We start from the raw sequence: 25,300 nt of genomic DNA, 5'->3' as shown, positions 1-25,300 counted from the left end.
CATGGACGATTGTTTCTGCCTTTGCCTTGTGTCTCCTGAGGAAAAATACATGCTCTCCTTCTGCAGAGTTCCTGCTTGTACTATAAAATGACACTTGCCCACACAGAAGTAATGAGAAGAGCACTTCTGCCCTTGTTTCCTTCCCTCCAGCAGAAGTGACATTGTCTTACTGATTTCTGAAGGGACTGAGTATTCTCAAGTTCTTCCTTCCTGGATTTTCCTTTTTGGGTCTCATGGTCTCAAGATGCACATCTTCTCTTCCTCAACAACTGGATATGTGGCCTGTCCCTATAGGTGAAGCTTATGACCATAGGATTAAGTTCAGTGAATGAGGAATAGTTTGCATTTAGAAATTTTCTGTGGCCATGAACCTGAGCCATGATCTTCACTTCAACTTCATTAGCAATAAAACGAATATTTCAGCCTCTTCCTACTTATTTCTCAACTGGCTTTGAACTTAGTAGAGAAAAATGTGTGAATAAATATACATTAGGGATCTACCACACTTGAGTGCCCACTCTGTGCTAGACACTATTAGGCAGATAATACTGTTGATGTTTGTATAGTGTTCATACCTTTCCAAGCACTCTCATTTGACCCTTCTAATTGTCTTGTAAGATAGATAAATACTATTTTCACTTTTCAAACATGGAAATTAGAAGTCAGAAAAGTTAAGTGATTTGCTGTTTTCACATCCAGTGTTGGAGGCTGGCCTCAAATGCAGGTATTGTAACCTTAAATCTAAAGCTATTTCTTGATACAACACATTATAATATCTTGCAACAGGGTAAATCCTTTATTATATATTTCTGCTTTTAGTACTCCAATCACCTTTGTTTTATTGCATAAAATACAAAATGTGAATATTTTGTGTTGATGCCACATGAACTTTACAACAGTTTCTTTATCAATCTGTTTCAGTATTATTGTCCATTTGAATTGACAGTATTTGAAGTATGTACTAAACATGAAGATTCTTGAGGCCTATTACAAAACTAATGACCTACTGATCAGACCCTGTGTATAGACCAAGGAAGTATTTTTAACAGCCACCCCATCTGCATATTAAAGCTCAAGTTTCACTTGATTCAATTATCACTTCTTAGCTTTTCTTAAACACTCTATATTTCACATTGTAAAACTCTTACACAAAACCTTACCAGGTAGCTACTGTGAATTATATATTCCCAAATACACCTTGTCCTTTTCCAGCTCTTCACTAGTTTTAACTTTGTCCCAATCCATTTACAAATTCCCTCTTCTGAAAGGCATGCTCAAATGCAGCTCTACCATGAAGACCTCAATGATTATCCTTCTCTTAAATACCTTAACCCTTGTCTATAACAATTGTACTATAAAAGTGCACAATTGTTACAATTTTAAATAAAATTGTTACTCACAACTTTAAATAAAATTGTTACGCAAAAGAAGCTCCTCCTGGACAGTAAGAATTGTACCTGTTATATCTTAGTATGTCACTGTGATATTAAATATTTATTATAAATAAAGGACAATGTGGCTGAGCACAGTGGCTCATACTTGTAAACCCAGCACTTTGGGAGGCTGAGGCCAGAGAATCACTTGAGCCCAGGAGTTTGTCCCAGCTACTTGGGAGGCTGAGGTGGGAGGACTGGTTGAGCCCAGGAGACTGAGGCTGTAGTGAGCTGTGATCTCACCACAGCACTACACCCTGGGTAACAGAGCAAGATCTTGCCTTAAAAAAAAAAAAAAAAAAAAAAAGACAATAAACTGTTTCCAGAGAATTAGTGAAAGCAAATATTAAAATTCTCTGGGAGATCAAAGGACTGATGGAATCCAAGTATCTAAGATACTACTACCATTTTCTACAAAGAAATGTCTGGGTAAAACAGCAGGTGCTCCACCTTTTCTGAATGGATGGCTTCATTAGCTGAAAGAAAGGAAACATTAACTAGCTGACAGAAAAGAACTAAATTGTTCAGAAAAAGTAGTGTTAACTACCAAGATATGGTACTATTAAAAAAAAAAGGATATTGTACTATAACTAACTTTCTCCTGGATGTTTAGACAAGAACTTTGTGAATAAAGTTAGAAAAATACTAACATTTAAGTAGAAGGTACTATTCATAATATTTAGAAACGTTTTAACATAGTTTAAGTTTCCTATTTTTGCATATTTTATTAATATTTAAAATATTTTATACTAAACAAATGTGAGATTTTTGCCATCTCCTATTGAAATAAGGCAATTTACAGAGAAGGGAGTTTCAATACAAACCATCACCTTCTATATCAATTTAGTATTCTTCAAGGTGTTTGAAATTCGTTATTATCTCAGGGGATATTGATCATCGTTAACTTAGTCTTATTATAAAGTATAAGAAATAAGAACTGAACAACTTAATAGAACTTCATTTTAATAAGTATATTTAAAGTTTATCGCTTCCAAAAAACAGCATTTTAATTACATTCAAGTTGTATTCATTTTAAATACCAACAAACCCATCATTTACATAGAGCTAGATATTACAAAACAGATAGAAATTAAAACAAGTTTTTTTTTTAAGTCCTTCCAAATTTAGAACATTGTGAACTATTAAGTACATACCTAAAAAATGTACACATTATCAGGGAAACAAGTCGCTCTAATAGGAAAAGAACTACAATACACATACAGTGGAATATAATTCACACAGGTTCAATTTACAGGTATGTCTTAAAGTACAAGAAAACCCCAAAGCTAATAACTAGAACTATAGGCAAAATCATAGCTGACTTTCCAAACTAATGCACCACTATATAATGCTTTCCCAGAGAAAGTAGAAGGTTCTCAAGATTTTATGTTGACCCATGATTCTTCCCTTGTTCTCAAATATAAAACCAGAGTTTTCTTTTTGTCTTTAATGTACACTCATGTTTGCTTGTTTGCTTTTATAAGAATAACTAAAATGTATCATGAGAAGTGCTATCAAACCTGTCTGTTTAGAGCTCAGTAACCAAGACATTTCTTTCATTTTTCCCTGTTGCTCTATTTTCCCTTCGAAAAGTCTCTAGGGAAATTTTATAAACAGTGGTGGTAAAAAGATAAATAATTCTGAGATGGCAAAGAAATATGAGACTTGGCACTAGCACGGGTTTACAAAAAAAATTATCCTCCATTTACTAAACCATATATGTGAAAAAGGAAAATCATATCTGAAAACATAAGCCAGTGAAAACATACTGAAAAAAAATGGAAGGCGGCACTTAGAATTGTGGCGCTTGCAGGCTTTAGTTTGTAAGACGCATAGCAAGCAAGCTACCAGTTGAGAATTTTTAAAAACTTGTATGAACTTGTTTAAATTTTGAACTTGTTTCAATCAAGTTGTAGCCAAAACAAAAAGGTCATAATTACTGTGCTCATATAAGAGATGTGATGAGGGAAGGAGGGAGAAATGCAGGAAAGGAGTGGGGAGAGGAGGAAGGGAGGAAGAGAGGGAGGAAAGAGTAAGGTACACATCAGGTTAAAAGGGGCAGAATTAGGAATAAAACTAAGCACTTAATCTAATCCGATAAGGAAGAAACTATGCCCTTTATTCAGACTTTATTGCATTTCATAATCACAGAAAAAGAACATCCAACTTTTTTCTTAATGTGTCTCAAGTTAAAAATGGCAGAATGAATAGCCCTTAGCACATACTATTTTTAAAAGGGATATTTGTAGAATTTCATTGGTTTTTTGTTGTCCTTGTTATTTTCCCCACTTCTTTTCATAGGTGTTGATGTATTTGTTTTCTAATGATAATCTTAAGAGTTGACTCTTCTAAAATGGTGCTCAGATGTTCTGATATATTCAGGCCTTTCTTAACTTACTCGCATTAAAAAGTCGTCAATAAGAACTGTAATTCAGGGTTTTTAAAAATGAAATGTTTAACTTCAAATTAAGTTTGTTTAAAATAAACTGCTACTGTGCCAAATAATGAAACTACTATTTTATTCATACAAACGTCATATAATCATTCTCTATGATCACTATAAAAATTTAAATGATTCCTTTCTCCTGTAGATGAAGATGGAAGTTCTAAAGCAACACTCTAAAAGTGTTAAAAAGCCCATTTGTAACACACACCCCATCTCAGTTTTTGAAAGTCAGTGCATTCAGTGGTTCTAAATAGGCATGATGTTCTTCCACAGCTAAGAATTCTAGAAGAAAGGGGGAAAAAAGATAAATAATCTGAAAGGTTCCTAATGATCACAAATACTGCCAATACTCAAAGTCAAGATGGTATAACCTGAGTGTCAATCAGTTGTGTTTTTTTCTCCCAAGGGAAGACGTTCCCATAACTGGAGCAACTGTTCACCAACCTGAGGTTCTAGTTCCTAGATAAATCAGAAGTCAAAATAAACATAAAAAGAACTGGACTGAAAATTTTTAATGACCAAAACCTATACTGATAAAAACGTAAGAAAATCACTTTAAATTTCATTTTCCTACCAGAGTATGCTAAAATCATATGGTATGAATTGTTCTAATTCTTTGCTTTAAGGTTTAAGGAGTTGACTTCCAGATTTAAGATTACAGTTAATCTGCAAAATCTCTCAACTTTTGTGACAAAATGGCAACAGATTCCCATGGAGTCCTTCTGGAACTGTTTCTACCTAAAAATAATGGATTTTGTTTTTAATAGAGATTTAGCAAAAGCACTCACCTGGAACTTCCAAAGGTTTACTGTGAAACCTAGCATATTCGATGTTGGGTTTTTTCCAAGAAACTCTCTTAAGTAACTATATCTTCTTATCTTGAAAATTATTAAAATATTTTTCTTCTAAGAATTATTTCTAGCTAACATATTTCTTCAAAATCATTATTATAAAATAAAAATGAAATTATTCTCACACAATTGAAAAGAATGCCACTTCACAGTACTCCTATGGAATGATACCTATGATAAGCACTTGAGAAGAACCCAAACACTTTTTACATGGTGATTTGAAACAAGTCATACTGGTTCAGATAAATTATTAGCTGTGTGACCTTAGGCAAAACTAATCTTTGAGTCTATTTTCTCCTACATAAAATTGGACTAATAATTTAATCATAAGAAATAAATTATATCTTATAAAGCAGCTAGCATAGTATTTGGTCAAAATATATTAATTTCCATCATCTTAACTAGCTTAAAATGCATGTAAGTAGCATCATGAAGACAAAGCGAAACATAATATAAATAAACAAGCCACTAGAATATAAAAAGGTTATTTACGTAATTAAAGCTAAAGAGAAGTTAAATACTATTGCCATCTTGAGACTCATTGCAACGAGCAATCAGACACATTTACAAGTAGGTTTTTACTAGCTTTTTACAAACCTGAACCCCTGTTTCCCATGTGCATATGGAATATAAAACTTGTACTTTTACATTTTCTCCTCAATTAAAGCACTGGATAACAAAAAACAAACAGAAACAAAAGTAAAAAAAAAAAATGCCATTGTATACCTGCCCATCCCTGCTTATCTGCACTTTCTTGTTGTCATTCCATGGATTGAGTAAATGGTGTGCAAACTGAAAGGGAAGGCTTTCTTTTCGTATCCACTCCACCTTAAATACTCCTCCTAGTCCAGCAGAGCCCCAGTCCTGGCTCTTTTCCCTTCCAATCTCAGAAGACATCCTAGAAAACCCCTGTAGGTAAAATGGGAGGAAGGAATAGAGGTGAGGGGGAGATTAATGTGTCTAAATTTAATTTATCTGAGAAGGCTGAGTTTTTAAAATTTTAAGATAAAGATATAATATTAAAATAACAGATACCTAACAAAACCAAAAAATAAGCTACTAAATTTTTCATTAAAAGCTCTCTTAGCAAATTTTAGAAAAAAACAGTTCTAGCCTCCTAACAATTTCAAATATCAATAATGATTTCTAAATAAAATAGCAACAGTTCTAAGTCCATATTTATTCCATAATAAATGGATACAAGCTAACCTCTAAGCTTTCATTTCCATAAATTATAATAAACATCAAATAATAAATGTATTATTTTATAAATTCAGGTATACATTAAGTCAAGATGAGTGATGGGTTAAGAAACATACTTAGTTTATTGATTGTCAATACTAACTTCCTTGGCCTATTTAAATAAATATTTTACCAAAAGGTCAAGCTTCTCATTACTTTGAATCCACTTGAGAATTAGTAAATCTAAAGTTGTCTTCAGAAGGAAACATGGTTTACCTGGAAAGACTCTGGTAAGACAAGGCAAAAACAAAGAGGATTCCAGTTCTATCATCCTCTAAAGAGATGCAATATAACCCTTATTCTCAATCAAGCAAAAGGCATTCTTGCATTCTGATGCAATGAAAAGCCAGTTGTTTTTCTAAAAATCTCTATGATTTAACCTACAGCCAAAACAACCCCATTTTACTGATTCAGGGTGGCTCACCTGGAAATGTCCAGATCCTTGAACAGAAAATACCAAGTAAACCATGCTGCTTTCCCAAAAGGCTCGATTTAGCTTCCGTTCATTACTAGGAGTTGTAGACCAGATACCCTTCTGTTGAGAAATTTCAAGGTTTCTCAAATTGCTACTCTTCATTATGAAGTATCGAACAGGCATGTTTGGTCTTGGTGAAGGAGATTTTGAGCCCTATAAAAGAATACATAAGTTCTTGAAAGTTAATCTGACCTTTCAAAACCAATAGGCTCCATTAAACAACATCTTCATAAACATATAAGCCAAAATATTTGACCATATATTCAACAAATGCAAATAGCTCTATCATGTCTGAAACGTATACAAGACTCAACCAAAATAAAGTTAGCCAAAAACAAGTACTCATTTTCAGAGCATTCAAAATCCCTTATCAACAAAGGATCCTCAAGTACCAACTTTGGTTTATACCTCAAATATACTTTCAGAAATTGTTTTAATAAACTTTCAAAATCAGAAAACAAAACAAATATTTCTACAGCTTACTGCCTGGAGGCAGTTTTCAGAGGACAAAGAAAAACAGAGTCCAGTGGTCTCATTAAGTTGTGCAGAAAGAAACTGGAGTTCAGAGACCGAAGTTGCTACTGCGTATGGCAATGTACTATCTTAGATACAAAGGAGTTGCACATAAAGAGAGCTGCAAAGGAAACACAGAGGGGTTCCCACAAGTTTTTGGCTAAGTGCTGACCTGAACATGAGTGAGAAAAAAGATAAATAACCCAAGGCTAGGGAAAGATCCAAAGGAAAACAAGTAGACCAAACAATTCCCAGAGCTCACTCATGGCTGGGAATATTTCATGTTATCTTCAGCCAGAACAGATAGAACCTGTAATATATATGGTACTGGCCCACAGAAGGGCCATACCTTAGTATTGGAACTAAATTAGTAACAGAATAAAGACTGCTCTGGCCCAACCCTAATATTACTTAAAAGCAAACTTCAAAAGGATTCAACTGATTACAACTAAACTGTGAATCACAATAAAGTCTAACACTATTGAAAGGAATATACAAAAACCTAGCTGCCCAACAAAATTATAAGAAACACAAAGAATATACAAAGGTTGTTATTTACATAATTAAGGCCAAAGAGGAGTTAAATACTGTTGTCATCTTGAGACTCTGATTGCAATGAGCAATGAAGACACATTTACAAGTAGATTTTTACTAGCTCTTTACAAATCTGAACCCGTTTCCCATGTGCATATGGAATATAAAATTTGTACTTGCAATTTCTCCACAAACAAAGCACTGGATAACAAGAAGACAAAACAGAAACAAAAGTAAAAGAAAAAAATGCCAAAAGTAATAAATAGAAACAGTCTCAGAGATGATAGAGTTGATGTAATTAGGAGTCAAGAATGTTAAAGCATCTGTTATAAATACATTCATTATGTTCAAGAAAGTAGAGGAAAACTTGAACATAATGAGAGGAGAAATGGAAGATATTATTAATTTATAGGGAGACAGGGTCTCACTCTGTCATCCAAGCTGGAATGCAGTGGCACAATCACAGCTCACTATAAAATCAAATCCTGGGTTCACCTGATCCTCCTGCCTCAGCCTCCCCAGTAGCTAGGAATACAGGTGGCCCATCACCATGCTCAACTAATTTTTTTATTCTTTTGTAGAGATGATAGGGTCTTCCTATGTTGCCCAGGTTGTTCTCAAACTCCTGGCCTCAAGCTATCATCCCAACCTGGCCTCCCAAACCACTGGGATTACAGACATAAACCACGCCCGGCCAGAAGATAGATTGATAGATTAGATAGACAGATTAGATAGATAGATAGATAGATAGATAGATAGATAGATAGATAGATTTTTTAATTTTTTTTTTTTTTTTTTTTTTTTTTTTTTTTTTTGAGACGGAGTCTTGCTCTGTCGCCCAGGCTGGAGTGCAGTGGCGCAATCTCAGCTCACTGCAAGCTCCGCCTCCCAGGTTCACGCCATTCTCCTGCCTCAGCCTCTCCGAGTAGCTGGGACTACAGGCGCCCGCCACCGCGCCCGGCTAATTTTTTGTATTTTTAGTAGAGACGGGGTTTCACCGTGGTCTCGATCTCCTGACCTCGTGATCCGCCCGCCTCGGCCTCCCAAAGTGCTGGGATTACAAGCGTGAGCCACCACGCCCGGCCGATTTTTTAATTTTTAAAAGACTCAAAAGGAACTTCTAGAGATGAAAATACAGCCTTTGAAAATACATTAGAAGGAAAGAACAGCAGATTAGACACTAAATAAAAACATCAGTGAACATAAAGATAAAACAATAGAAACTACCTGAAATGAAGACAGAAAAATGACTGAAAAAAATGAAGAGAACATCGGTGACCTGTGGAACCATATGAGATGGTCTTACATCTGTGTATCCAGAGTCCCAGAAAGGAGGTTCTTCAGGCAGAAGTAAATACAAAATGGACATTCGTATTAACATAAAAGAATAATGAGCACAAGATTAGTAAATAATATAAAAATATTTTTCTGACTCCGAAATCTTCATAAAAGATAATTGACTATGTAAAGTAAAAATAATACATATATAGCATTTATATAAAAACAAAATGTATGAAAACAATAACACAAAGGAATAAAGTGTAAAATAAAAGAACACTGGGCCAGGAGTGGTGCCTCACGCGTGCAATCCCAGCACTTTGGGAGGCAGAGGTGAGCGGATCACTTGAGATCAGGAGTTCGATACCAGCCTGGCCAACATGGTGAAACCCTGTCTCTACTGAAAAATACAAAAAATTAGCCAGGCATGGTGGCACATGCCTGTAATCCCAGCTACTCAGGAGGCTGACGCAGGAAAATGGCGTGAACCCAGGAGGTGGAGCTTGCAGTGAGCCGAGATCATGCCACTGCACTCCAGCCTGGGTGACAGAGTGAGACTCTGTCTCAAAAAAATAATAATAATAAAAATAAATAAATAAATAAATAAATGGCTTCATTAGTGAATTCTATCAAATATTCAAGGAAGGAATAATACCAATTCTACACATGTCTTCTAAAATACTGAAGTGGGACGAACACTTTCCAACTAATCTTATGAGGCCGGCATTACTCTGACATCAAAACCATAACAAGGTACATAAGAAAAAAGAACTACAGAATAATACCCCTCATGAACAAAGATCCCTCATTTAACAAAATTATATAAAATTTTGTTATATATATATAAAAATATATATAACCAAATATAAAAATAACACCATGACCAAGTGCAGTATAAACATAAGAAAATCAAGCAATGAAATTCACCATACTAATAGACAAAAAATGCTTTCCCCCTAAGATCAAGGGAAAGATATGTGGCTCTCAACACTGAACAACATTTTGCTGGAGGCTGTGGCCAGAGAGATAAGGTAAAAAACAAATAAACAGCAATCAGATTGAAAAGGAAAAAAGTAAAATTATCTTTATTATCAGATGGCATAAAAAGCTAATAGAATTAATAAATGAAGTAAGGTCATAGGATTCAGGGTAGATATACAAATATCAAATGTATTTGATATACTAACAGTGAACACCTACAATTAAAATTCTAAAAAACAGTATCAAAAACATTAAATACTTAGGGAGAAATTTAACAAAAAACGTGTAATACTTGTACTCTGAAATTTATAAAACATTGTTGAGAGAAATTAAAGACTATCCAAATAATGAACAGATATACTATGCTTATTATGGATTAGAAGACTAAGAAGTGTTAATTGTTGATTTTCTTTAAATTGATCTATAGATTCAATGCAATTCCATTCAAAATACCAAAAAATTTTTCTGCAGAAACTGATGAGCTGACTGTAAAGTTTATATGAAAGTACAAAGGACCTGGAACAGCCAAAATAATATTGAAGAAGATAAACACAGTTGAAGGACAACTGATTGAAGCTGAAGGATTAACTGATTTCAAGACTCACTATAAAGCTACTAAAATAATGTCAGTGTACCACTGGCAAATATATATATAACAAAATGTCACAAATATTAATTATATTTATATATACTATATATTATATAATATATACAATATATTAATATATAAATACATACCATATAAATATATTTATATATTTTATATATATATATATATATATATATAGAGAGAGAGAGAGAGAGAGAGAGACATTAATGAAACTGAGGAGTCCAATAAGTAGACCATATACTTATGGCCAGTTGATTTTTGACAAAGGTGTCAAAGTAACTCAATGGAAAAAAACAAATGGTTTTTTAACAAACGGTACTGGAACAATTGTATAAGCAAAAGCCAACGAGTAATTCTTGACTCACCCATACTATAAACGAAAATTAATTTAAAATAAATCATATATCTAAAATGTAAGATTGCCAACTATAAAACTTCTAAAAGAAAACATAGGAGGAAATTATGATCTTGGGTTTGGTACACAAAATTTCTTAGTACACAAAAAAATACTAATCATAATAGAAAAAGCTGATGAAATGGACTCCATTAAAATTAAAAACATTTGCTCTTCAAAAGGCATTGTTAAGGAAATGGAAAGACAAGCCACATATTGTTAGAAAAAATATGCAAAACATATAATAACTAAGCCTTGTACCCAGAATATACAGAAAACTCTTACAACTCAGTGAAAGATGACAAATCACCAAAAACCAACAACAAAAAGTGAACTAAAATTTGAATAAACATTTCACAAAGATGATACACAATGGCTAATAAGCACATGAAAAGATGCTCAACATCATTAGTAACTGGGAAATACAAATTAAAACTATAATGGCCTATTACTACATACCCAACTGGAAAGGCTAAAATTACAAAAGCTAAAATGCCAAATATTGTCAAGAATATGGAGGAAATGGAACTCTTAAAAGATTGTTAAAGGAAATGCAAAATAGTGCTGTCATTTTGGAAAACAGACAGTTTCTTGTAAAGCTAAATATACATTTATCAAACAACTCAAACAATACTAATCCTAGGGATTTGCGAAAGAATAGAAAACTTATTTAGACACAAAGATTTTACTTGAATGTTAGTACCAGTTAGTATAATGTTAGCAACTTTATTCATAATAGCCAAAAAGTGCAAACAACCCAAATGTCCATCAACTGATGAATGGAAAAACAAACCATAGTCTATCTAGAAATGGAATACTACTCAGTAATAAGATAAACTAATAATATACTCAACAATATGGATAGATTGTTGATACATTCAATCTTATGTATGTAGCATTTTGTGTCTGGCTTATTTCACTTAAAAGAATTTCAAAAGGATTCTATTAAGTGAAATAAGCCAGACACAAAACGTTACATATGTATGATTCCATTTACAAGAAATTCTAGAAAAGGCAAAACTCAAGGGACAAAGAGCAGAACAGTGGGTTACCAGGCAGTATGGGTGATGGAAATGTGTAGATAATTGTGGTATAGTTACATGATTGTGTACTTTTCTCAAAATTCATTAAATTATACAGTTTAAACTGGTGAATTTTATTGTAAATTACACCTTAATAAAGGTGTATAAATAAACCAAAAAACTTCAAAACCTAAGAATGCAAATCTACAAAAACATTTATTTTCCTCTTATTTAACAAACAGTATTTCAACAGGCACATTCACCAAAATACAATATGCAGCTAAATAACCCCTAATCAAATACTTACTTAGCTACTAAAACAGAAAAGTAAAAGTCATCACATCATGAACATTTGAAATTATTATTACAACTTTTTTTAAAGATACAGTTTTCAATTCCTTATCAACATCTCCTACCTTCCTAACCCTATCTCATTTTGTTTTTTTTTAATATAACCACTGTAGAAACCAATTAACAATAGAAAGAAATCACTGTTTTCAATTCTGAAATTATAAACCAAAGTTAAATTAATCTTTTTGTTATTTATTTTAGCAAAAAAGTTTCTAAAGGGCTGGGCATGGTGGCTCACACCCGTAATCCCTGCCACTCAGAGGCTGAGATGGGAGGATCACTTGAGCCCAGGAGTTTGAGGCCAACCTAGGCAACAAAGGGAGATCTCCATCTATAAGAAAAGAATTTTTCTTTAATCAGCTGGGCATGGTGGCATGCACCTGTGGTCCCAGCTACTCAAATGCTGAGGTGTGAAGATCATTGAGCCCAGGAGTTCAAGGCTGCAGTAGATATGACTGTACCACAACACTCCAGCCTGGGTAAAAGAGTGGGACCTCATCTCAAAAAAAAAAAAAAAGGATTTGAAAGAAATAGGAAAGAAATAATAAACAGCCTAACTACATGCCAGTAGTGAATGATCTATAGTTTTAAAGATAGTTTTAAAGATGGTAATAACTAAAAATATTTGGCATGCAGGAAAAACTTTAAAATTTACTCAAAAGTGTATCAAGTTTGCTAGCTTCAACTTACATCTAGAAGAGGCCACAATTAGAAAAGTACTCTAATTGTTTTACAATTTCATTTATCTAGCATTACATGTGTTACAAATCTGTTCCTTACTACATTTTCTTTCAGATACTCTACCTTTCCTGAGGATGGAGGAGAAGGACTAGCACAAGGACTTGGGTAACTACTGCTGTCTGTAGATTTCACAGAAGACTGATCTGATCGATCCTCAGTGCCTCGTTTAGGGTGTAAAATTCCTCTATCTTTATACTTCTGGGGTGGATGTAATGCTGGAGATGGAGATTTCATCAGTACTCTTGAGCAAGAAGGAGGAAGCAAAGATCAGTTATACATAAGTTCGTCATACAAAGATCAGTTATGTATAAGTTTATAATACAAAGCAGATGCCATTTCAATCCAAAGTCCCAATGATCTTATGATTTATGGAATATTATTTAAAAATACTATGATCAGGAAATATAGATGTCTACGGCAATTCTAAATTTACAACCAGGTATGAGATCCTGAGCAAGCCTCATAACTTATCGGAGCCTTAATTTCCTTATCTGTTAAATAAAATAAAAGGATTATATCTAAACTCCAAGATTTTTCTATTCTAAAATTCTATGAATAAATGCCACAAACATGGCAGTCAGGAATTTCATAATTTTTCTTAAAGTATGGGTCTTTCTGGGACAGACATTAAGTACTTCCTGATGTATTGCAATATAAAGTTCACACCACCACCTATAAAATATTCTTGTTAAAACACTGGATCAAAACAAACCCTGAGAGCTAACCACCAGCTTACATAAGATACATAGGGTATGGAGCCCGGGTGCAGTGGCTCACGCCTGTAATCCCAGCACTTTGGGAGGCCGAGGCGGGCAGATCACGAGGTCAGGAGATTGAGACCATCCTGGCTAACACGGTGAAACCCCCTCTCTACTAAAAATACAAAAAATTAGCCGGGCATGGTGGCGGGTGCCTGTAGTCCCAGCTACTTGGGAGGCTGAGGCAGGAGAATGGCATGAACCCGGGAGGTGGAGCTTGCAGTGAGCAGAGATCGTGCCACTGCACTCCAGCCTGGGTGACAGAGTGAGACTGTCTCAAAAAATAAAATATAAAAATAAATAAGATACATAGGGTATAGAAATAAATAGTGCCAGGAAAAAAACAGAGACAAATCCAGAATGTAGGACATCTCACAGTACCACTGACCTAGTTCCCTGAACATTTCACCTACTTGATTTATCTAACATTATTTCGTTTTTTCTTTCTTGCTTCCTTTCTGTTTTGGCTTACATATTTAAAAGTGAATCCCACACTTGAGGGATATCATTTTATCCTTCCATATTTAAATACGCATCTGTTAAAACGGTTGCATTGTCCTTACATAACCAAAGTGGTTACCAATCCCAATAAAAAATTATCATTTCCTCAATTGTCTCAAATTATTGACTCATTTGAATCAGCATACAAGGAACACTCATGCATTATATATTAGTATGTCACGTTTCTTGAAGCTAACAGAATTTTTCATAGGCTGGTTTAGGAATAACTATACCACAGAATAACTTCTATGGAAATATATTCTCACATTCTAAATAACTAATGCTCAAGAAAATTCTAGAACAATATTTTCAAAAAGTGGGGAGTATCTAAGTAAAAAAATTTCTTTTCAGTCTTCCCCTTTTTCTCAGCAGAGTCTAGACCAGAAAGAAAGGTTCAGGCACATATTTTACAAGCTTTCCTTGGAAACTGGCTAAATTATTACTAAAATGTAATATCTGAAGAGCATGGAAACCAATGTTTTATTCCTCTTTAAAGTCTTAAATGATATTAAGCCTTTATATTTCATTCAAATATGCAAAAATCTGATCAAAAAAAGGTACTGAAAACCCCACCTGATCCTTGAAAAACAGTAGGCATTATGTATCTTTTATGTTTCCATTGTTTCTATTTTCAGTTCAACTATAAAATCAAGTTCTTACTACAGAGACTTTTCTACCAGTATTGCCAAAACTAGCCTCATAGCCAAGAATGTCATTTGTTATGAATTTTAACAAGGTGAAAACTTGATTATAAAATAACTTAAATTTGATTCTAACAAATGTTTTTATAACCAGAAACACTTCTGAATCATGGCCAATGATTTATTGTAACCACTATCATATTACTAAAATGTATTTTACATAAGTAATTCAGTATGAGGTATCTCATTAATATTCATAAAATAAACAAAAACACCACCACATTTAATTGCAAAAGAACAAAAGGAGAATTTGGCTAAATTACAACAGAAATCTTGTCATATGACAGTGAACTTGGTTACTTATTATATGCCTCCCCTCAATCAAATGTATATTCTCTGGAGGAGATCTTACCGGTTTTGTACACTTGTAGATCCCTCACACCAAGAACTGACATTCAGTGTGTCACTGAGTGAAGTACTTTTCTATAGGAATGCTAGTCAGCAGTATTGATATCTAGATAAGGCTTATAAGGAGGTTGTTCTTTTAAATGGCCATAGCCAGTACGGCTCAGGGTATCTAGTAAAATGTTACTTCACATATATAAAGTAAAATATATCATTTTAAAATGTCTATATATTTTTGAGAGACCCAATTCTAGAAATTAGATATTTTGACCTCTTCCTGACAAAGAGTTGCCTTATTAAATAACTCACAGATACCAATAGTTTACAATTCATATTACCTTAATACTCAGAAGAATTAAGTTGGACAAGTAGAAAACTCTTTCCACTTTATTGCTACCTTTTCATGGATCTTAGATTATAAAAAAGTAATTTTTAAATATTATAAAAGCACATGATTCTAAGATAAATAATTCATTTTCCTGAATAAAAGTGATCCATTTTGGTAAAATGTCATAAATTTACCTTTCTGCAGTAGTACACTCATCAGAAAATTCAGTATCTGCTGAACTTTTCCTACTATTATTTGACCTCCAAGATGAGGCCAAAGGAAGCTCTTCTGAAGACATAGGCCTTGGCCTTTGGCCAATCCCAGATGGTTGTTGTAAACCTGCAGACTGTTCTTCACTGCTTAAAACAGCTATAATTGCTCTTATGGTAGCTTCATCAACTTGAGACCAAGGTTTAGATGGAGCTCTCATTCGGCGTAAAAATAAGCTATGCCACTTCTGTCTGAGCTGCAGCAATAAACTAGCTGCCTGTAATAGTTCAAATAGATACAAGCAAATGAATATCATATAGGCAAAACACCTATTTGTTGATTAGTTTCCATTAGTTTGCAACTGTTTCCAATAAACATATTTCACATTTCATATAATTTACTACTAATTTCATTATTTTTAATGCATGAATGAAATAAAATTTATTTACAATATTTTAGGCACAAAGACACAAAATCAAATTAAGCAGTCTAATAAGAAAGACAATAAACAATAGTTGTGGTAGAGTGTGATTAATACTGGAAAAGTAGCAGCAGGGTAAATAAAAATATATGTAGTTCACAGTGTTATTTTAGTGCCTGTAGAACATCCAAATGATCATGTCCTGAAGGCAGCTGGATTCATAGAAAGATCTAAGACAGAGCTCTAAACTTGAAAGTCACCAGTTCCTAAATGATTGCAAAATATACACATAGAGGTAAAGTCCCCAGGGACTGCATAGAGGGAGTAAGAAGATAAGAGTAAGACACAAAGTGCTAAAGAACTTAAAATTTAAGGCACAAACACATACAGCAGGGTCTGTGAAACAACTAAGAAGGACTGATCACAGAGAAAGAATAAAGAAAGATTAATATTACAGTGACTAGTGACAAAGAATTTGGGGCAGGAGTATGGAAGAAAATTGGGGAAGGGCAGGAGTACAAAAAGGAGGATACAGACAATAGTGATAAATAATAGAGGTCACATTTATCCAGGACAGCAGACTGACTTTGACAACATGAAGGACACAGTCGACCTTGGCAAGTACAGTTTCAGTGAAGTGATGGATTGGTGGGAATGGAAGTGAGAGTGTAGTAGGTTGAAGTGATGAATGAATGGATGCTAAAATAGTAAACCTAGCCAGTGTTAACTACTGACAGCTTGGCGCCTCCCAAAAATGTATAGAAAATGATCTTGGACAGTAGAGATAGAATCAAGGGGAGGCTTTGCCATGAAAATTTGTAATTTGAAAAGAAACATTCATCCTCCCTCAAACCCCCAATTCAGAGGTATATGCAAAGAGAAAATAGTATGGAATCACATCTTTCTCTCAGAAACATAGTTACACAAAATAAAGGGAGTTCTTGTGTACCCAATACTCAATACTTTCTTATATATCCAGAAATACTCAAGGATTACTGCTATAGTTTGAAGTTTTTGTCCCCTCCAAAACTTCATGTTGAAACTTAACCTCCAATGCAATAGTAATGGCAGGTGTTGGCCTTTGAGGGGTGATTGAGTCATGAGGGCTCTGGCTTCATGAATGGGATTAGGTATCCTTATAAAAGAGCTTGATGGAGGGAGTTCATGCCTTCTTGCCCTTCTGCCTTTGGCCATGTGAGGACACAGTATTCCTCCACTCTAGAGGAGGCAGGGTCCAGCAGCCCTCACCCGATGTCAGCACCTTGATCTCAGACTTAAGATCCTTCAGAACTGTGAGAAATAAATTTCTGTTCTTTATAAATTACTATAGCAGCAACAACAAACTAAGACAATTACCTTGCTTAAATAATGAGCCACAACTAGGTTTTCTAAGTCCTCTGTTGGAATAAACCCCAATACAGAAGAGAATGAATGAGCTCCCTATGAAAACTGAAAAACAAGCTGTATTCTCTGATATTAAGGGCTCAATAGTAAAGAAAAAAAATTTATCATATTATATATCAATTCACACTAACTGAATGAAAGAAATTTATTACGCTACTTGAAAGCAACTTACCTCTGGCTGCAGTTTGAAATGGAGCCACTCATCAAGTTTCAAGGCTGCCAAATTAGCTGTAGTTTTGTCCTCCATTTCACTATCACTACTGTCATTGGGAATGCCATCCGCTGTCCAAGTACATAATAAAAAAAAATCACTTTTACCTTCTTACATTATAGCAAAAAACAAAGAAGAATAAATACGCTTCATATACACAAACCCTCCTGACATACAACAATTTTTGTGGGAAGTCCTTCAAACCCAAAAGATCATATATTAAATCTCAGTATTTATTTAAAAGGAGAAAAAGGGACAATTTGAAGACTATAATCTCTCATCACAATGCAACAAAACAAAAAAAGACAAGAATGTAAAATTTGAAGCACAATATTTAATAACTGGATGAAAAAGAAACAAAGAACATAATTCAAGGAAGGAATGACTACACTACATATCAAGAACTATGAAAATACAAAAAATTAGCCGGGCGTGGTGGCGGGCGCCTGTAGTCCCAGCTACTCGGAGAGGCTGAGGCAGGAGAATGGCGTGAACCCGGGAGGCGGAGCTTGCAGTGAGCCGAGATCGCGCCACTGCACTCCAGCCTGGGCGACAGAGCGAGACTCCGCCTCAAAAAAAAAAAAAAGAACTATGAAGGGTGCCCAAAGCAATACTCTTATAAAGTCACAGGCCAGTTTTAAAAAGAAAAAGTATACAGCTAAATATATCTAAGAAAAATAGCATAAAACCCAAAGAAAAGTAGAAGAAAATAGAAAATAAAAAAAAGATGAATTAGAAAGACAAAATGGTAATTAAAACTATAACCCAGTTCTTTGAAAAGATTAATAGATAACACTCTGTAAATTTAATAAAGGAAGAAGAAAGCAAAAATCTATCTAAAAAATCAGGTGAAAATGAGATTATAAAAACACAGAATGCATTATAAAATATGAAATTGATATAGGTTAAAATATACAGTATGTATAAATAATAAATTTGAAATCTTCAAAGAAATTAATTATTTTCTACACAAAAATTACTAAAACTGAAAGTAGAGGAACTAGAAGAACACAAATATATTTAAGGAAATCAGAGATATCCTTAAAGAACCTCAACAAAGAAATCCAGAACACCAAGTCTCTCAATTTTGCATGGAATCAAATAATGACCATTCCTGTAATGAGACAAATCTAAACCTAACCCAAAACCTGATTAACACCTAAAACCTACATACCGGAATATGTACAAGCACACACCACACAAACCCTACAGGTCAGCCTCCCCAATGAAGATAAATATAAGTTTTAAATAAAATGTTAGAAAAATATCCAGCAATGTAATAAATCACACTTAGTCCAAGGAAGGTTTATTCTCAGAACAAAATAACAGTTCCATAAGAAAATCTACATACCACATCAATAGGCTAAATAATTTCTGATTATATGAACAAAATGCTCAAATGCTATTTAGTAAATTCAACAAATTTTTAACACATACACAAAAAAACAAAACAAAGAAAACCCTTCCATGCCGGGTGTGGTGACTCATGCCTACGGTCCCAGCTACTCAGGAGGCTAAGGTGGGAGGATCACTTGAGCCTTGGAGTTCAGGGTTACAGTGAGCTCTGACTACTGCACCACTGTACTCCATCCGGAGTAACAGAGTGAAACCCTGTCTCTTAAAAACAAAAACATATGCACACACACACAGAGACACACACACAAACCCTATTCCGTTATTTAAAAGGGACACTTTTATTAAAATTAACATTATAATCAATGGTATAACTTTAGAATTTGAACCTTTAAAATTCAATAAGACAAAATAGACCATTAATTCAGTTTTCTAATATCCTCAGAAAGAAATAAAAGGAATACATTTTGGTAATAAATGGAAGTATTACCACTTGAAGGTAATATAATTCAATAAATACAAAATCCAAAGGATTAATGAGTTTAATAAAGTAACAAGGTACATAAAATATATTATGTCTGCAATAATGTTTCTGAAGTTCAGCAAGAAAATTACACAAAGAGAATCCATTCACCATGACAACTGAAAACAGCAACAAAAGAATCTTAAGAATCACCTTAGGAAATATCCCCAACCTTTATAAAAGTTACCAAAAATATATGTGTTTTAAGATAAATTTAAAATAAGCATGGCTAATTAAAAGATACTAAATTTCCTGGATGGAAACATTAAATTAGCATACAAAAGAGGCCAGGTGCGGTGGCTCACGCCTGTAATCCCAACATTTTGGGAGGCCGAGGTGAGCAGATTGTTTGAGCTCAGGAGTTTGACACCAGCCTGGGCAACATGGCAAAACCCCATCTCTACAAAAAATATGAACATTAGCCAGGCATGGTGGTGTGTGCCTTTAGTCTCACCTACTCAAGAGACTGAGGTGGGAGGATCACTTGAGCCTGGGAGACAGAGATTGCAGTAGGCTGTAATTGCACCACTGTACTTCAGCCTGAGGGACAGACCAAGACTCTGTCTCAAACAAACACAAAAGAATTGTTGTTTGCAAAAGGATTACAAGAAGATGACTAATGAATATTCATTATTAAAAAAATAGGTAAGATTATCAAATAGCTCAATAACAGAAAGGCAGTAAAGAGTTACACCTAGAGCTTCTACTACCAGATATTAGAATTTATTGATAAATAAAAACACTAAACAAGAAAGTGCAATATAAAGGCAGAAATGTAAAGGAATAGAGAATACAAAAAGGTTAAAGATATCAAATTTAATATGCAATCATGCAAGCTTTCTAAAGGAGGATATATAAGAACTATTTAATAAATTGTACAGATGAGGGGAAAGCACTTGGAAAAACTTAGATCTTTGTTTTAGGCCAGAATCAACTCAACATGGTTAAAAAAATATTAAAAATCAAATTATAGAAAACAAAAACAATACTTATCACATCAATGGAGGGATGAAATTTTCTCAGCTTTGAAAGTGAATAGCATAGGAAAAGATTATGCAGTTTAAATACACAGCAATCAAAACTCAGAACTCAAAATACATAACGCCAAAATGAATAATACATTGAATTGAACACGATAGAAAAAAGATTAATAATATCTTTAAATTATAAAGCTATCATTCAAATTTTTGAGTAAAATATCAGTACCCAAATAAATGGGCAGAAGATGAAAAAACAACTCAACTAAAGGGAAATATAAAGAAATGCATGGAGAGTTATTTCTTTTTGACAGAAATAAAAAGAGCAAATGAAGGAATCTTTTTTTTTTTTTTGAGACAGAGTCTCGCTCTGTTGCCCAGGCTGGAGTGCAGTGGCGCAATCTCAGCTCACTGCAAGCTCCGCCTCCAGGGTTCACGCCATTCTCCCGCCTCAGCCTCCGAGTAGCTGGGACTACAGGCGCCCGCCACCATGCCCGGCTAATTTTTTGTATTTTTAGTAGAGACGGGGTTTCACTGTGGTCTCGATCTCCTGACCTCATAATCTGCCCGCCTCGGCCTCCCAAAGTGCTGGGATTACAAGTGTGAGCCACCGCGCCCGGCCAGGAATCTTTAAATATTTTATCTTTAAAACCAACACCAAATGATGGCACAGTTGCCAAGAAATTCACTCTTAATGGTGCTAATACAGTTGAGTATGAAGGAAGAACCATAAATAATATCTATACATTTTTATCAAGTAATTCCCACTTCAAAGTTTTATCACAAAGAAAATATTAAATGAATTAAAGCAAAAGGACACACAGATGAAGACGTCAATGTAGCAATGCCCCATAATCTCATAAATTATCAATCATACTATTTCTACTCTCTTCATACAAACTTAATGCCCTCAGTCTCTCAAAGCACATTCAATAGAGCTAACCACTCCGTTCTTGAAACAGATTTGCCTCCAACACTGAATCACTCTTTCTTTCACTACTCAAATTTATACATTCTCTTTAGGAAATCCATTCTCACGTCTATAAATATCATTTACAAGCTGATGACTTCCAAATTTGTATTGCTAGCCGAGACATCTTCCCTGAGCTCCAGAAATGCATATGCAACTGCTTCCTGAAAAAAAATTTACTTAGAATGTCTTAGCCATCTCAAACTTAACATGTCTAAAAAGAACCCTTAATTTCTCCCCTACACAACTTGCTCCTTCCAGTTTTCTGAATCTCAAATAAGTGACAAGCTACTATAACCAAAATCTGAGAATTGATTCCTCCCTTTCCCTTACTACCCACATTCAATCTAGCAGTTACTAGTACCTTCAAAATAATTTTATATCTACTTCTCTTCATATCAGCAATCACCACCCTATCTGAGCCATCATCTTGTTAGAAGACCACTGCAAAAGCCTCCTACCTGACTCCACTCTTCTATTCTTGTAATTACTCCTGTAATTCATCCCCGTAGCCAAAATGACCTTTTGGAACATATCACGTCGTGTCATTCCTTTACTTAAAACCTTTTAATGGTTTCCTTTTCTTTGCATTTCTATGGCCTACAAGCCCATGTTTTCCTTTCAACCATATCATTGCCCTCTTCCATTGACCAATGCACTCCAATCACACAGCCTTTCTGTCAATTCCTAGATCATTTCCTAGCAGAGAATCTTGGGGCTTTCCCTCTTTCTCTACCTGCAGCACATTTCTGCTTTTCATGTGGCTGGCTCTTCTCATATTGTAGGTCTCAGTTTAAGTCTTCTCAGAAAAACTTGTCTAGGCTTTCTTTCAAGTAGGTCACCCCTAAAGCAGTCCTCTTGGTATTTCCTTAATAGTATCATGCAGATTATTTATTTTTTACTGTCTACCCTCACTACTGTGTAAATTCCTAAGGACAGACACACACTGTTATACCTTCAATGCCTAGCACAGTACCTGACATATAGTAGGTACTAAATATTTGCTGAATCATTAAATAGCAAATAATTTGAAATCATCAAGATGTCCAACTATGAAGGCACATTTTAAATGTGTTATGCCAGGGGATCAATCAAAGATGGCTTATTAGAAACAGCTGCAGTCTGCAGCACTCACAAAGAAGAATGAAAAGGCACAATGAATTCAGCACCTTCAACTGAAATATCCAGGTTCTCACATTCGGACAGACTAGGCATACAAATCAACCCATGGAGAATGAAGAAAAGTAGGTGAAGCCAACGGCCCACCCAGGAGCAGCACAGAGCAAAAGGAACCCTCACCGCCAGCCAAGGGAAGCAGTGAGTGATTATATGACCCCTCCCAGGAAACCACATTTCTCCCATGGATCTTTGCAACCTGTGAATCAGAGGATCCCTTTGTGAGCCCATGCCACAGATCTGTGTGGATTGTCAGCAGAGCAGCCACTCAGGCACACAAAGAAACATAGGAGTTTTACATACTCTGGCCCTGGGATCCCTAGCAAGGCAGGAAATCTGTTTGTACATATCCCTAGGAAGGGGGCTGAATCCAGGAAGCCAAGCAGCATCATTCTGTGGGATCCACTTCTATGGCACCTCACCGATTATGACCTACTGGCTTGGAATTCCAGCCAGCCAACAGCAGTGGGTTGTTCTACCTGAGATGGGGCTGAGTTCCCAGGGAGAGGGGTGGCTGCTATCTTTGTGGTTTGTTTGACTCAGCCACTCCAGCCTGATGGCTATACAGACGGTCTGGACAAGGAAGGTTCCTACCAATGCAGCACACCTGCTGTATCAAAAAGCAGCCAGACTGCTTCTTTGTACAGGTCCCTGATCTCATTCCTCCTGACTGGGTAAGACCTCAGAACAGGGGCTTCCAGTCACCTCCTACAGATGCATGTGGGCCAGCAACAGGTCAATAACCCCCGGGACAGAACTTCCAGAGGAAGGAGCTGGCTTCCATCTTTGCTGTTTTGCAGACTTCACTGGTGATACCTGCAGGTACAGGAAAAACTGAGGCAACTGAGGTCTGCAAACTGCAGCAGCCCTATGGAAGAGTGGCCTGACTCTAAAAGAAAAACAAACAGAAAACAACAACAACATCAACAGAAAAGACTCCACAAAAACCTCATTCAAAGGTCAGCATCCTCAAAGATCAAAGGTAGATAAGCCCACAAACGTGAGAAATAATGCAGAGATGCTGAAAACTCAAAAAGTCAGAGTGCCTCTTCTCCTCCAAATGATTGTGATACCTCTCTAGCAACGGCACAGAACTGGGCTGAGGCTGAGATGGCTAAAATGACAGAAGTAGGCTTCAGAAGGTGGGTAATAACAAACTTTGGTGAGCTAAAGAAGCATATTGTAACCCAATACAAAGAAGCTAAGAATTATGATAAACAATACAGGAGCTAATAGCCAGTTTAGAGAAGAACATAACCGACCTGATGGAGCTGAACAACACAACAGGAGAACTTCACAATGCAATCACAAGTATCAACAGCAGCACAGACCAAGTGGAGGAAAGAATCTCAGAGCTTGAAGACTGTCTGTCTGACATAAAACAGGCAGACAAGAACAGAGAAAAAAGAATAAGAAATGAACAAAACCTCTGAGAAATATGGGATTATATAAAGAGACTGAACCTACAACTGACTGGGGTAGCTGAAAGATAAAAGAGAATAGAACGAAGTTGTAAAACATACTTCAGGATATCATCCAGGAGAACTTCCCTAACCTAGCAAGACAGGCCAACATTTGAATTCAGGAAATCCAGAGAACCCTAGTATAATACTCCATGAGAAGATCAACCCCAAGACAAAAAAATCATCAGATTCTCCAAGGTCTAAAGGAAAGAAAAAATGTTAAGGGCGGCCAGAGAGAAAGGCCAGGTCATGTACAAAGGGAAGTCCATCAGACTAACAGTAGACCTCTAAGAGGAAACCCTACAAGCCAGAAGAGATTGGGGGCCAATATTCAACACTCTTAAATAAAAGAATTTCCAACCCAGAATTTCATATCCAGCCAAACTAAGCTTCATAAGTGAAGGAGAAATAAGATCCTTTTCAGACAAGCAAATGCTGAGGGAATGTGTCACCACCAGGCCTGCCTTGCAAGAGCTCCTAAGGAAGCACTAAGTATGAAAGAGAAAATCCATTACCAGCCACTACAAAAACGCACGGAAGTACACAAACCCATAACACTATGAAGCAACCACATAAACAAGTCTGCAAAATAACCAGCTAGCATCATGACAGAATCAAATTCACACATAATAATATATAACCTTAAAAGTAACATTAAAGGTAAATGGGGTAAATGCCACAATTAAAAGGCATAGAATGGCAAAGTGGATAAAGAGCCAAGATCCATGAGTATGCTGTCTTCAAGAGACCCATCTCACATGCAAAGTCACACATAGGCTCAAAAGAAATGGATGGAGGAAAATTTACCAAGCAAATGGAAAACAGAAAAAGGCGGTTGCAATCCTAGTTTCTGATAAAACAGACTTTAAACCAATAAAGATCAAAGAAGGACATTACACAGTGATAGAGGGCTCAATTCAGCAAAAAGAACTCACGATCCTAAATATATATGCAACCTAATACAGGAGCACCCAGATTCATAAAACAAGTTCTTAGAGACCTACAAAGAGATTTAGACTCCCATACAATAATAGTGGGAGACTTTAACACCCCACGGACAACGTTAGACAGATCTTCAAGACAGAAAA

At 35.3% G+C, this 25,300-nt stretch overlaps 1 protein-coding gene across 3 annotated transcripts in view; it reads right to left on the bottom strand.

Moving 5' to 3' along the window:
• Window positions 1-2,379: 2,379 nt before the first annotated feature.
• The window catches only part of YTHDC2 (YTH N6-methyladenosine RNA binding protein C2), an 81,451-nt gene continuing 58,530 nt past the window's right edge, over window positions 2,380-25,300 (bottom strand). For all 3 annotated transcript variants that reach the window (XM_055298396.2, XM_055298397.2, XM_063612913.1), the window contains 7 exons: window positions 17,712-17,821; window positions 15,699-15,991; window positions 12,935-13,112; window positions 6,397-6,600; window positions 5,457-5,639; window positions 4,251-4,338; window positions 2,380-4,161 (listed from right to left, as the gene is read on the bottom strand). In XM_055298396.2, coding sequence (XP_055154371.1) covers window positions 4,258-4,338; window positions 5,457-5,639; window positions 6,397-6,600; window positions 12,935-13,112; window positions 15,699-15,991; window positions 17,712-17,821 — 1,049 coding nt within the window. In that variant the 3' untranslated portion in view covers window positions 2,380-4,161; window positions 4,251-4,257. The remainder of the gene's footprint in view (window positions 4,162-4,250; window positions 4,339-5,456; window positions 5,640-6,396; window positions 6,601-12,934; window positions 13,113-15,698; window positions 15,992-17,711; window positions 17,822-25,300) is intronic.

The sequence above is a fragment of the Symphalangus syndactylus genome, chromosome 11, assembly GCF_028878055.3.
Source record: "Symphalangus syndactylus isolate Jambi chromosome 11, NHGRI_mSymSyn1-v2.1_pri, whole genome shotgun sequence".
NCBI lineage: Eukaryota > Metazoa > Chordata > Mammalia > Primates > Hylobatidae > Symphalangus > Symphalangus syndactylus.
The sequence above is the reverse complement of the archived record's forward strand: the minus strand, read 5'-3'. Positions and strand labels throughout refer to the sequence as shown.